The sequence below is a fragment of the Nyctibius grandis genome, chromosome 8 (genome assembly GCF_013368605.1).
Source record: "Nyctibius grandis isolate bNycGra1 chromosome 8, bNycGra1.pri, whole genome shotgun sequence".
NCBI lineage: Eukaryota > Metazoa > Chordata > Aves > Nyctibiiformes > Nyctibiidae > Nyctibius > Nyctibius grandis.
In genome coordinates this window covers 42,735,256-42,749,190 of record NC_090665.1, presented here as the reverse complement: position 1 = coordinate 42,749,190, position 13,935 = coordinate 42,735,256, and the positions used below count along the sequence as shown (strand labels likewise).

General features: G+C 49.8%; 2 protein-coding genes and 1 long non-coding RNA gene across 3 annotated transcripts in view; 2 read left to right on the top strand and 1 right to left on the bottom strand.

Annotated features, from left to right (window-relative positions):
* Positions 1 to 1,933: 1,933 nt before the first annotated feature.
* On the bottom strand, positions 1,934 to 7,866 carry CDKN2C (cyclin dependent kinase inhibitor 2C). The gene is made up of 2 exons (XM_068406376.1): positions 7,412 to 7,866; positions 1,934 to 3,832 (listed from the first exon to the last, which is right to left on the bottom strand). Exons 1-2 carry the CDS (start codon positions 7,538 to 7,540, stop codon positions 3,458 to 3,460), a joined length of 504 nt encoding a protein of 167 aa, XP_068262477.1. The 5' UTR covers positions 7,541 to 7,866; the 3' UTR covers positions 1,934 to 3,457.
* Positions 7,867 to 8,973: 1,107 nt separating this feature from the next.
* Positions 8,974 to 11,957, top strand: LOC137666412 (uncharacterized). Its single transcript, XR_011048644.1, has 3 exons — positions 8,974 to 9,627; positions 9,710 to 10,056; positions 10,805 to 11,957. It is a non-coding gene; the product is annotated as an uncharacterized lncRNA (long non-coding RNA).
* A 1,316-nt stretch (positions 11,958 to 13,273) lies between these two features.
* The window catches only part of FAF1 (Fas associated factor 1), a 173,425-nt gene continuing 172,763 nt past the window's right edge, over positions 13,274 to 13,935 (top strand). Inside the window, exon 1 of the mRNA XM_068406641.1 lies at positions 13,274 to 13,652. Within this exon, the coding sequence (XP_068262742.1) occupies positions 13,608 to 13,652 (45 nt within the window). The 5' untranslated portion in view covers positions 13,274 to 13,607. The remainder of the gene's footprint in view (positions 13,653 to 13,935) is intronic.

The window sequence follows — 13,935 nt, the reverse complement described above, 5'->3', positions numbered from 1 at the left end:
TAATGTGTGGTTGCTTCTGGCTGCCCAGTGAATTGCCAGGTACATTTGTGGAAGAGACCCTCTTCTTTCTTTTAAAAGCTAAAAAGTGGTGGCTTTCTACTGTTTTAACCCTTTCTTCATGTGAACAATGCAATGGCATTTCCTACCGAGCTTATTTTTATCCCACCTTGGAATAAAGCCTTGATTTCATTCTTCTCCCCACACCGAAAACTGGAAAGAAAATCTTTTCATGTACTTAAATGTGCAGTCGTTTGTTACACTGGCGACAGAGCTGAATTCACCTTCAAATACCTTATAATTTACACTCCCCTATAGAAATGCTCGGCCAGCTCTAGGTGCCTGCGTTACCCGTGCACCTCTCCCCCAGCACCCCCAGACCGGCTCTTTCACCGTCCCACGGTGCCGCTGCCGCAGATTAAACTCTGTTCGTTCCCTCTGGGATCCCTTTAGGATCTGCCCCTTTGCAAAAGAAATTCAACAGCCCCCGCCGTTGTTCCGAGGATGATTTAGAAACAAAGGTCAAGTGTAACAGCTTTGCTCATCCGTGTAACTGAAATGGGGGAGAGGGCTCTTTCCCCACAGCTCTGTTCTCACGGAGGGAGCCTGGGCAGTACGAAGCCTGGTACAGCTGCATTTATACTCTCTTGCTTCACATTTTTCTGTGCTTGGTGTATTTGTTTCTATTTATACATCTCATCTCGATACTATATTGTTTACTGCCTATTCCTGGGCTGCTGCAGGACAATCTCTGCTCCTGCCTGGGAGACTGACTTCTCACTTGGTGTGTGCCTCAATAAAAGCTCTCAAAAATATTTCGTTCCGTCTCACACGCTGCAGTTTTGCATCTCCGGGTAAATATTATTTGCTGCCATTTTCACAAATATGCGAATTTGTAGAACTGGACTTTTTGATGTTGCTAGACTACTAGGGAAAAAAATCACAAAAGCGATTTCTGAAACCACACCCGTCATCAGAGTACTTTTTCTGTACAAGGATCCCTATTAACGAGCCTTGCTTTCTCTTATTTTCTTCTCGCTCAGTAAATGTAAAAACTTCCGCAGAGCAGCCGACCCACAGCACACCCCAGCCAGGCACCTTTTGTCACCTCCAAACCCTGAAAGGTGCACGGAACCCACCAGCTGATTTATTTCTTTGGTTTCCCAGGGGCTTTTTGTAGTAACTCTTAACTTCCTGGAGCAACAGAGAGCAATTTTTGCTTTCCAAGTACCTAACTGAGAATTTCAATTTCTAATATTTTTTTCCGACAAAATAGAGTGGCTTTACAGAGAAAAAGGCGGCAGTAAAAGCAAATAAAACGTACCTTTAAACCAGACTTAATGTCGCCCGTGGCTCCCACGCTAACGCTATAGGCACGACCGTGGCTCTAAACGGGAACCTCTGGCAGGCGATAAAAGCCGCTAGTTCTGACCAGGCGGGGCTTTTTTTCTCGGAAAAGCAGTTCTTTTATTAAGCCACTACTTAAACTTCGGCTTAGCGTCAATTAAATGCTGATGGAGCTCAAAAGGGGTCTGGGATGAGGTTTTTTTAGTAGCGCAGGTGACAAATTAAGCGAGAAGGATGACTATTACCTTGCGGCGTTCACCTCCGCTGCAGCAGCGTACGGGAGAAATCCTGTAGGGTTTCTGCTGGGGCAGAGGAGTGCAGGGTTGTGGAGAAGGGAAAAGCTTGGGGCATCCTCCAGGCCATGAGGAAAGGAAGACGGAGAGCAACAGAGAGTGCTTTGGGTCACTTCACCGCGGGGACCTGCGGGTTACGTTGCTCGCTTTTAATATTGCAGACGGTTTTAGTGCTCTTTGTACCGGGTGTTTTGGGGGTTCTTTCCCCAATCATGCATCCTACGTGCCGTGCGGCTTGGATTAATGATCTCTAGACCCCTTGTGAACAAAAAAATGATAACAAAAGGGCGCAAATCTTCATATTTCACGGAGGTTTTTAATCAGAAAACACAGCAGTTTGACAGAGCGTATAGTAAACGTGACAGTTTCAGCAAATTACTTTTTACTCGAAAACGACAGTAACTGATTTTGTGGGGCTAAAATCTTTTTTTTTTAAGAGTTAAAATCTAAACTAATGTACACCCCTTCTTCTTTTAAGTGCTATTTTAAGTACTATTCATTTTGCATTGATTTAAACCCTTCTATTTTGCGCAATTAAAATTTGGACTATTCAAAAAAAAGCACTTCAAACTGCCCATCTGTCCAACAACGAGATCCTGTGCACATGTTAAAAGTTTCATACTAAACCCTTTCCGATATGGTGCTGAGCATCGTTAGCTCCTGTTGTAGCCGGAGAGGTAAATGAGTTTTGGTCTGATGAATACTCTCAACTGTATTGCAATGGAAAATTTTCCATGGCTAAATTGTGGTTTAGGTGCAAGCAATACCATGACTTCCCGCATACCAAACGTGCTGCTTCCTAAATGTCACTGTATTCAAAGATTCCTGTTTTGTGAGATGCATCTATATCATTAAAATAATTCATTTCCAGGCAAAACAGAGTAGTTGGTAGAAAGTAAATATTTCCTAAAGAGCATCTAAACTGTGCTCAGCTTATGAAGCGACCAGAAAACTCGGTGTATTGCAGCCTTCGTGTCCCCTTCCCTCTGACAATGGTTCTCTGCTGCTTGTTTTGAAACTATAAAAAACGTCTTGTTCACTGCACAGTAAACACGAACTACTCAACTGAGCTGTTTAAAACCTCTGGCAATCAAAAAACCACCACTTATACTGTTTCTGGTAACTAAATTCAAAACCAGCTTGGTGAAAGTTTAAATACACAAAGGGGAAAAGTGTCATCTACATTTAGAAAGTAAGTGACCTACTTCTACAAGCTCTTGTTAGTGTCAAAATGCAGCTATTTCCCAAAGCTTCTAAGCGCCATCCTCTGTCCTCAGGCCAAGCAGCCTTTGACTTCCAGCTCTGCCTAAGCAGAGAGTTGCAGGTTATCCCTTAAAAGGCTGTTTTAACCCAAAACAGGACTTGAAACTCTTAAGCCTGACCTAAGGCGGGGCAGGGGGGAGGGTTGCATTGAGAGGTGGGAGAAATCACAGTCAGCTATTTCCTTTTCTTAAAAGTCCAGCAACATTAAGCATGTGAATATGTAGCTGTTGTATTAATGACTTAATACAAATGACCTAAAATAAATTGTAAAAGTTGATACTGGAAAACTAGGTATGAGCCACCAACATATACACGGCTGAGCCTGTGAGTACTTTACTGTAAAAGGCAGGTGTAAGAAATTGCTGGGAGCGTGGATTTCAAACATTTCCATTATCTAAAAACCCACTTCTAGAATTTCTTGAGACTTATACTATCAGCTGTTCAAAAAAAAAAAAAAAAAAGAAGTAAGGTTGCAACAAAAGTTATTAAAAAGGAGGGGGAACAACCCAGAAGGCTGAGTGCCTTAGTGTCCGAAGGAGAGCACGTCCCAGCCGGGCTTAATTCATGGCTGCAGGGAAGGAGCTGCTGTCCTCCAAGAGCTTCACCACGGCGGATCTCTTGTAGAGCTTGGCCAGGTCGTAGGCGGTGGCCCCTTGCTTGTTCTGGTGGCCCACCTTGCACTCAGCACGCGCCAGCAGGACCTCCACCACCCGCACGTGCCCCTCCCGGGCGGCCAAGTGCAAGGGCAGGTTGCCCTCGTCATCCTCAATGTTAACATCAGCTTTAAACTCCAGCAGAGTCTGCAAAGTGTCCAGAAAACCCTCTCTGGCTACATCATGAATTACAGCGAAGCCAGTACTGTCTTTCAGGTTGGGGTTGGCACCGTTAACGAGCAACCTCCTGGCAATTTCGGGGTTCCCGAGTTTCATTACCTATGAAAGAAAAAGAAGAGTTGAATAGGGCCAGGCGGGTGTGTGTGTGTGTGTTTTTGCTTCAGCACTGGTTTACATCCTCATTTCTTCTCCCTGGCTTTTGTCACGGCTCAGTCCTCATTTAAAACAGACAGGAGAGCCCCACTCTAAAACTAATGATACACCAGAACATCTATTTTTTAAATGTATTCTTTACTAAACTCGGGGAAATGGTGAAAGATGTTATCATTTCGGTGGTAATAGCTTTCTGTCTCAGAGAGATTAATGTCTGAAACAGGCGGTGTAGAATGGGGACATAATAACTTTTAATTTTTTTTTTTAACGTGGGTTCTCAGTTTCTTAACATACGAAAATTAACTATGGTTCGGTTTTATTTGCCTAAGTGTTGAGACACCTTTGCATTACTGTTTAATCACGTTAAACATCAAATATAGGGGCTCTGAGGAACAGATATTTTACCTCAGCAACAGCAAATGTAGAATGTGTTTTTATAAGCTTTCAGGTGTTTACATTGTCTGTACATTATCATAAAACAAATATTTGGACTGTACCATAGCACTGTCTGCTAAGAAAAATAAATGCTAGAAGAAATTTTTCTCCACAATATTTGTGTTTCATTATGTCACCCAGTAAGGAGAAGTTAAAAGGAATGTTTCAAAGTTCCAGAAGTTTTCTTCTAAAACCAGTCTATCATATTATACTTTCATAATTTCACTGTAAGTGAACCATGGCTATATTCTGTTGTTAAAAACATTAGGAAAAAAAAATACAAAACCCCCCACTTTTTAAAAAAACACAACAACAATAATTGGATTTTCTGTTTCTCTCAGGGAATAAAAAAAAGCTTCTTTAAATTTTCTCGATTGCATCATAATACTGTCATAATTAGAACGCAAATCGCTCTTATTTAGGACTTAACAGCTTGCACCGATTTCCCCCGAATTCCTCATTTTTTGTTTTCTCAGAGACCTTCAAAAAATGAAAATGGCAATGTATAATCTCCAGCCTATAGGCAGTATTTTTCTGTTCTTGTAATTAGTCTCATTGTAAGTGTCAAATTCGAAAAAAAAAAACTTTTAAAATTTTCTTATAAAGGTCCACACACTGATTTGAAAATCGTGGGGAAAGAAATTATCTGCATAAAGGAGCATTACAGTGCATCAGATTTAGCATAATGTACGATTTCTACAAGGGATTTGATGAAAAACTCTCCTGGTGAAAAATATAGATTAGGTTTTTTAAGAAAAAGCAAGCTATAATAAATATAATTACTGCAGCGTTTGGACTGTAAAGCAGCCCAATATATTATATCTACAGACAAGAGGAAAAAGTGCAGATAAGACAGGCTGGGATTCAGGGAAAGAGATTTCTGTGTGCCCCAAGGCTTCCAGCTCCGTGTGTGCCACTTCTTTCACTTCTGACTAGAGATGGAAGCGATGCAAAAGCAAACAAGAGCATTGTGATCTCTCTTTCTTTAGTAAAATCTGGACGTTTTGGTCCCTTTTTAAGGGCCCAGGCTGTATTATTTGTGAATTCAAACCGTGTATTTGCTTTAAGTGGGAGTTTTCTGTGTTCAGACTAAGGGGACTGAAGGCTTCAGTTAAAGAGGTGGGGGGGAGAAAAATCATATAAAAGGTGATGCTATTGGGACGTGGGCTACAACTGTACAGCAAATGCCCTTTATTTTGCAAAGTTTCACTTGTCGGGGGGAGACAAAGAAGGAGAAAGCATTAATTGAATAAGTCTGACGAAGAGCATAAGGGCAGGGCATATATTTGAGGCCTGCATAGGTACACTTCATCAGAAATAAAAAGTACAGAGCAAGGCGAGCTGAGCAGTTGTTTAATTACACATAAATGCAGAAGAAAAAGATAAATTCATTGGTATTAACACAGGAGCATTCTCTCCGTTTTAATTGAGAGAGAGATTATGGAGAGATTATCTGGGTTGTGGAGAGTGCACTGACAGAGAGCTCTTTCGAGCGTGGTCACGCACCCACAGCACATTTCGGGATGATACATACTGAAAATAAGTCGAGAGATTCTCCTGTTTTGATTTTTGTTGTGGTTCGTTAACTCAGTTATGATTAGGCAGCGATAAGAACTATTGTTAGGATATGGATGCTCGTTTAATATAGCTGGATGCTATGTCATTGTGTAAAATATGCCTTAATTCAGCATATGGACAGTTAGCTGCTTTTAGGAAAAAAAAAAATACATTACTGTAGGACAAATCGGTTTTCAGCCCTAGTCCCGAGGATAAACCAGCTGGCTAAATGTTTCCTGCTTTCTTACAGAAGTTAGTTTGTGTAAGTTTTTAATTTAAATCCTTTCACTCTCTTAAAAGTTGCTGCAAGTGCCTGCACTGCCCTGCGATGCCCTATTTAGGTGCTAACAGGACAGAGAGGAGCTCACAGGGCTGCAGCTTCAGCGAAATTATCAAAAAAAGGGTCATTCCTGCTTTTTAGCAAGAGGTGTTTATTTTCCATCTCTAACATTTTGATGTTAAGCCAAAAAAGCTGTAAATACCTCGAGCACATTCGCAAGCTATACGCTGTTCAAAAACCCATTTTCAGAAATGATTATCATGGTTTCGGGGGAGAGGGGGAAAGGAGTTAACAAACGATTTTTCTAATGTGTGAAATTAAAAAGACCTATAGCTCCACTTCCACATTTCATTACTCACACCTTAAGTACAAATAACCACACATTTTTTTCCTCAGGATTTATAAATAACTTCTTTCACTATTTGGTAGGTATTCTAGCCTTTTCGCCATCATTATCTGATATTATTAAAAGCAAAATCTTTCATCAGCTCCAATAGTTCGCAGTTGGACGAGTTCCAACTCCTGCCTGCACAGCCACATACTTAAAAATTAGGACATAGCACCCTATACGATCAGAAAGGAAAGAGCTGGAAGCAGTGCCCTGCTAGCCGATCTAAAAAAGCAAATTTTTAAGCCTTAATTATGAATGAAAAAGCAAGTGATTCAGCCGGCACCCTAACTCGCAGGGCTAACTCTTAATGTACATCGAAGGTCCTCGGTTCAGAGCAGCGTGCTTCCCACTGAGAAAGGTCGTTCCTCACAAACAGCGTATAAAGGAAAAGTACCATCTACAGCAGAGCCCAGAACCGAGACAAGTCACGCTTTAAAAGCATATTGCAGGAAAAAAAAAAAAGAAAAAGGAGGAAAAAAAGAGATCAATCCTAAGCTTCAGAGAACAGCATATTTGTGTTTACAGACCTGCTATGAAATCCTGCTCACCTAAGCTGATTTCTTTTCATCTCAGCTCTTTCATTCCTTGCCTCCTCCCCACGAAGTTACAAAATATTAGCAAACTCGCAGCCCGTTTGACATTGAGGGTGATCCCCGATTGAAATAGTGGTTTTGACCAGTTTTATTTCAAGTACGTCATTTTAGGGAGTTGGAGCCACTAAAGTTATAAAATATGGCATCCAACGAGTTTGAAAAACCACTCGAATTTCATCCACCAGCCTGTTTAAAACGTTGTCTTTTTTGGAAACCCGGGTCACGTAGGTACCAGTGATGAAATATTTTCTCCCTCTCTGGATACCAACCTGCAGCGCAGTCCTCCCAAATCCATTTTGTGCATTGACGTTTACATTCTTTTGCAACAAATTAGTAAGTTGCACTAGGTCCCCCTTGGCAGCCGCGGACGCCAGCTCGTTCCCAGAAGGCTCGGCCATTCTTTAGGGTGACTGACGATCGGAAAAAAGATGAGATTTTTTTTTTTTTTTTTTTTTTAACCAGGCATGGCATCGGAGACTGACAGAAGGATTGGGATGGTTAATCTTCTGGAGTAGACCTTGTAGTAAATACTCGTAAAAAACCTCCTTGCCAAGAGCCCGCCCCTAACTCACACGTGATTATTCAGCAAAACTGCAGCTCCACTTGAAAGAAGATTTCTTTGCTTCCACATATAGAGTAACTCCTATTAAAGACTTTGGCCACTTTCAGGAGGGGGGAAATATATTAAGAGCTATGCAATATATTATATATGTTATAGGTAACATATATACACGTACAGCGGAGACTCACTCAGACCTGAGATCTTGGAAGAAGAAGACAACCCACCCTGTTCACAGTCGGGATCTGAGACTTTAGCAGCAACAGCTCCGAGGAAAAGTTTTTTCCGTAGCAGTGTGCATCCAGTCCCGCTCGGGATCCCCCCTTGCATCCCACACCGCCGCCTCTAGTCCGGGCCGAGCAGGGACGGGAAGGACGATCCGCGCCCGCGGAGGGGAGGGCGCGGCGGCAGCGGCTGCCCGGCCGCCCAGCTCGCTCCCTCGGTGCTCTCGCTCCCCGCGGCAGCTTCACTCCCGCCGCCCCGCGCAGCCTCCGCGCTGCGGGAGGGCACGATCCCGGCCGGCGGCCGCCCCCGCCGCCGGCGGCTCCGGAGCATCCAGGAGGGCGGCGGGTCCGCGGGCGGTGGCGGCGGCGGCCCGGCGGTAGCGGCGCGGGGGGGCTGCCGCGTCCCGCCGCCCGCGCTCAGGGCGCGGAGGAGCCGCGGCCAGGGGCCGTCTCCGCCGCTGGCCGCCGGGGCCCCGCCGCCGCTGCCCGCGCTCCGCCGGGCGCTTCCCGGTGACGGCCGCGCCTCTCGTCCCGGCCGGGGAGCGGAGGGCTGGCTCCGGGCGGGGGCAGGGGCTGCGCTGGTGCCCGCCGCTGCCCCGGCCCGGCCGTGCTCGGCAGCCCCCCGGCGCGCAGTGACAGCCGCCGCTCGCCTCCTCTTCCAGCCTCGCGAAATGAAGCTGCACTTGCCGGTCCGCCGTCGCTGCCTCCGCCCGCGACTTTGCGCTCCCCCTTTTTTAAGCACAAACAATCGCTACTTCTGTTTCCTACGGACACGAAGCCGGTTTCTCTCTCTTTTTTTTTTTTTCCCTTTCCCCCTTTTTTTTTTTAACCTCATCAGCTTTTTTTGAAAAGAAAAAAAATTTGAGCGCTTTTTGAGTTGAAACACCCGCCCACATTTTAACGGCAGAGATTTAAGGAGGCGCGGCGGAGTTGCGGCGCGGCCGGGCAGGAAGGCCTGCAGCGGCGCGCACCGCCCCTCGCCCGGCCCCGGCCCCTCGCCCGGCCCCGGCCCCGGCCCCGGCCCCGGCCCCGGCCCCGGCCCCGGCCCCGGCCCCGGCCCCGGCGCGCAGGCCCCGGCCCCGGAGCGCGGCGCCTTGTGTCGTTCCCCTTGCCGTGCAGCCCGGGCACGGCGCTGCCCCGCCACAGCCATAACAGTCAGGGTGCTTTTAGGAGGAGCGCTGCTGAGGCCTAGGCGGGGGGAATGGCGGGGGGGGAGAAAAATGAAAGGAAAAGGAGGTTTTAGCACCGGGAGTCGCCGCGCCCCGGCGGGAGGACCGGGGATCGGGGGAGCCCGGTGGGCGGGAGGGCGGCCTCCCGCCGCGGCTCTGCCCGGCGCTCCCCCCCACCGGTGTACGGCCGCAGGGCGGTCTCCACCTGCCCGCGGGGGGAGCGGACCCGGCCCCGGCTCCGGCCCCGGCCCCACCGCCCTTGTTCGGCACCCCGCGGGGCAGCGGCCCCGGGGCAGGGGTCCACCCCGGCAGCGACGCGGGCTCCTCTCCCGAAGGACAAGGTCAAGGATGAAGGGTCAATGTCAAGTTGTCTTAACGGTGGAAGGCGACCGGCCACGGCAGCACTCCTCGCTTTCTGCCTTTCTGGTGTCCTCGATTGATTTGGCAGTGCCATTTTGAGGGGGAGACGCACCATGCCACCGAGAAGACGTGAGGGCTTCGCTGTTCCTGACAAGGGCGAAGAAGTGACGATGGTACAGTACGGAGATTTCATTGCCCTTCTGCCTAACAGCATTTAATGTCTTAAAACTGCTTTAATGGCCGGGTTGCTTTAAGTTTCAGGGACCTCGGGAAGGCTGAACTCTGCCAAAGCGAACCCTCCGCGGGGTAAGATGCAATGTCACGGCTCCCCGATAAGCACCCGTAACCCACGCTCGCAGCGGCAATCTGCTCGGCTGTTTTCTGCGTGGACGCTACGAAAAAGTGAATTTGAATGTAAACAGGCGGGAGCAGCTTGGGGAGGTGCGTTAGAGAGAGGGAACCTGCCCGGCAGCCACATCAGCTCCTCCAGCACTGCCCTGCGGGGAAAACCCGCGGCTGGCAGCCGGGGGGGCCGGCGGGGGCCGGGGCCAGAGCCAGGTTTCCAGGGATGAACCCGCAGCGCGGGCAGCTGAAGGCAGTCGGTACGACTTGTGCGTCTCGCTCTTCTTTCAGCTTCGGTTGCTTCTTGCTTCGCAATTACATTTTCCTGTCCTGATCCCCTCCCCCCACACACTTGTTTGTGAAAATACAAAAGGTGACAAGAGATGAACTGCCTGTACACGGAGCGGGGAAAGCAGCTCGGCTCCAATTATCGGCTCATCCCCTCTCGCACTCCCACTAAAGGGGAAAAAAGTGCGCGTTTTTAAGGGCCTCATTATGATAATTCTCGGCCAGAAGTGATAGTGCTAACAGTTTTGTAAACAAAAATATGAATGATAATTTCCCTCAAAGTTAACTCTAGACATGTATGTATATAAATAACATCCATGTATTCAAATACAGTTGCTTTCCTGCATAAAGAAGGGATTTATGTGCAAAACTTCGAATATTCAGTCAGACGGCTTATAAATGACTTCGTGACTAATCAGTGCTGAAAATCCACAGGCTTTGGTGGTGTTACCTGTTGCTAACTTACTGCAGAACTAGACCTGCAAGTCTTACAACAGCCCCCCATTTTTTTTTTTGTTTTACAGTTCAGAATAAGGCCCTCATTTTCTGTTAATCACACCGCATAAGAAAAATAATTAACTAAAGTGTAACTGGGGTGCTGCAGGCCTCCTGCAAGTAAAACTGCCCGGCCAGAAAATGCTGTCAATGCTCCTTCTCCGTGAGGGTCTGTCAAAAATCTTTGCACAAAGCAGCTCGTTAATCCTGATCATTTCCTCTCAGGAACGACAAAGATACTTCTCCTAAAACAAAAAAGAAGTTGCCCTAATAGGCTCCAAAATCAGCAGCCAAAACACCTTCTGGAGGGAGATGTTATCACCGGGCATTGCAAGGAGTAAAATAGCAAGTGTCCCCCCAGCTCCCTAAGTTGTCTGAGAGTCGTTCGAGGGAAAAAGGCCACCTCAAGAGGCTCGGAGTGAGGGGCTGTGAGAGGCAGAGGAGAAACTTTCGCTGTGACTTGAACGTGAACTTCCTGCGATGTGGGGCACGTGGAGCGTTTCACCTTTTCTTCACGTTCTGGATCAGATCCTTCCTGTTTTGATCTAATATAGATATCATTATTTAAAATATGACTGTAATAGACGTGAAGGCCGTGTAACTAATCTTGACAACATACCTGTAGCTTCAATTCGTGCCAGGAATTAATTGGCTTTAATCCAATTGCTAAAACTCGCTTTCCAGCCTTTATTATAGTTACTCTCTAGTAATGTGTGGGTGGATTTGTTTGTAATTTAGCATAGGTTGTCCCTGGCATTGCACCATGCCTTGTACCTGGTACAGAACTGTCTGTAACATCACACTGGGAGGAAAAAAAAAAAGGCAGGTGTGGAGGCAATTACTTTATCATCCCTCCGGCCGGTGGTGGGGAGCTCGAATTGTTAAGCTAACGTCAGCGGGCAATAAAAACCTCTTGGGAAACCCTGCCAACATAAACTAGAGCAGGAACACGATAAAATATAAAATCCAACTTCTCTGACACCTTGGCTTTGCATCGTAAGTGGCGTTTCAGTGTGGCTTCAACCCGCCCGGAGACCCTGAACGACTCCGCCGCCGCCATACACCCGTCCCGGCTGCCACGGAGCCCGCGCTCCCCAGCAGCCTCCGCGAACAGGCTTCACACAATTCCCAGGAGCATTTTTCTTAGGAACACGGACTCTCCTGAAGGTACGGTTTAACTTTTCATATGCCCCTGCCCGCAAGCAGCGTTTGTTCGCTGTATCTCCCCTCCAAGGGATCCCCCGCCCCACCGCAGCTCTCCCCGGTGCCAGCCCGGCTGCTGCGGCGGGCAGCAAGGGAGCTCGCAGGCTCCGAGAAACTTGTGCGTTACCCTCACGGACGGAAGAGAAAAATAATAAAGAACTGTGTTTCCTAAAAACGGCAAAATAACTTGATTCAAAGATATACTCGTGTAGCTGTATTAGCTTTCGCTAATGATAAAGGTGCTTGATGTACGTGTGACCTTAGGTAGCTGTGACACCCGTACAGAGAGCCGAGCAAAACATGTTGGACTCATTAGCAAATTGGTGTCCGAATGCGGGTTTGTGTTTAACATCAGTGCTAAGGGGGCATGTGAACGGCATCAGGTTGTAGGAGGCAGACTTAAAAAGCATTAATTACAGCTAGATTTGCATTACTTAAAAAAACCAGATTTATGTGTGTTAGAGAATGCAATTGTATCTTACAGTGCTGGAGTGCTAATCTCGAGTGAGGGCCGCTGTGCAGATCAGGGTCTGTTGGCTCAGAAACCTGTGGAAAATACTTTTCCTCCTTTTGCGAGAAGTACGAAGACAGGGAAAATCACCGTTTTACCGAGCCCCCCCGGCCGGTGCGTGCCCCCCGCGCCGGGGAGGTTCGGGTCACTCGGCGAGCACAAAGTCACGGGCTGTCAGAGCAGACGCAAGCCGCGCTGGGGACCGAGTCACTGTGTTCGCTGATGCCGCCGCCGTCCCGCCCGCTCCTGTCGCGGGGGCGCGGGTGGGTGCCCCGCTCCCGCGCGGGGAGGCACAGCCGCCCTCCGGCCGGCGGCTGCAGCGGCCCTTGTTTCCCCCTCACCCGCCCACGGATCACGGGCCCGGCCCGGGCTCGCTGCAGCCAGGGCCCCGCCGACTCGTTAGGCCGCAGCCGGCGGCGGAGCCCAGCCGGGCCAGCCCGCGCCGCCGCCAGGCCCGGGGAGCCGCCACCTGCCGCCAACCGCCGGCGACTGCGGGGGATGAGCCCCCGGCGCAGCGCTGCCCCAGCCAGGCCGAGCGGCGGGCCGGAGCTGCCCCGCCCGCTCCGACGAGCCGCTCCCCCGCTCTGAGGCCGGGCAGGGGCCGCAGCGGTCGCCCCCCGGAGGCTGAGCCGGTCCGTCCCGTCAGGAAGGGCCCACGCGCGGGCCGCGGGCTTCCTCAGCCGCTCGCCCGGACCGGCCGCCCGTGGCCCCGCGACCGGGCGTGGGCACCTTCCGCCGGGCACCGGCGCGGGCTCCTGGTTTGTCCCCTCCCCTCCCTTCCCTTCCCGCCGGGGCCGGTACAGGGGCCGGGGCCATTACAGGGGCCGGGGCCGGGGCCGGTAACGGAGGCGCAGCGGCCGCAGCCACCGCGGGCTGCCGGAAAGGCGCCGCCCCCCCCCCCCGCACCTCCCCCGGCTTCGCGAGCGCTTGACAGGAGGGTGGTCACGTGCCGGCCGCAAAGCGCCTCTTTGCGACCTCAATGACAGGCAAAATGTGCGACAGGCGCTGTGGAGGCAGGGAGGGAGCGGCGCTGCCTCCTCCTCCTCCTCCCCGGGCCAGCAGCTGAGGCAGCGCTGCCCGCTCCCGGCCCCGGCCCGCTACCGGCCCCCTGCCCGCCTCTCTCCTCCCCTCCTCTCCCCGCCGCCGCGGCCCGACCGCCGCGGAGCTGCCGGGTGGGGCAGCCCGGGGGCAGCGCGGGAGCCTGAGAGGAACCCGGCGCCTCCATGAGCTCCTAGCTCCCACCCTGCTCCGTCCTCGCCGGCAGCAGCTCCAGGTGCGCGGGTCAGAGCAGAGCCGGGGACGCAGCTGGCTGCAATGGCGTCCAACATGGACCGAGAAATGATACTGGCTGATTTCCAGGTAAATTTCAAGCTGCTGCCGCCCCGCAGCCGTGGCCTCTCGCTGCTTTTCTCTTTCTCCTCGTTGCTGTGCTGCTTGTTCTTTGTGGGAAGGGCCAGGGTGGTGGGTATGAAGCCCACCCGCCAAAGCCTCTGCTCTTTTTTTCTGTTTGTGGTGGGTTTTTTTTGTCAGACATGAGGAACACGTGCCTCTCTTCTCTCAAGGTGCGTGCAAAATGTCTTCTTTAACTTAAAGAGTTTCAATTTTTAATTTAAAAAAAGCTTTTTCATCCACTTTGCTTGTT

Bases quoted from the DNA above. Each gene is read 5' to 3' on its own strand.
- CDKN2C (XM_068406376.1), bottom strand. From the start codon at position 7,540: ATGGCCGAGCCTTCTGGGAACGAGCTGGCGTCCGCGGCTGCCAAGGGG. The intron at 3,833-7,411 runs GTTGGTATCCAG...TTTCTTTCATAG, and splicing joins TTGGGAGGACTGCGCTGCAG to GTAATGAAACTCGGGAACCC.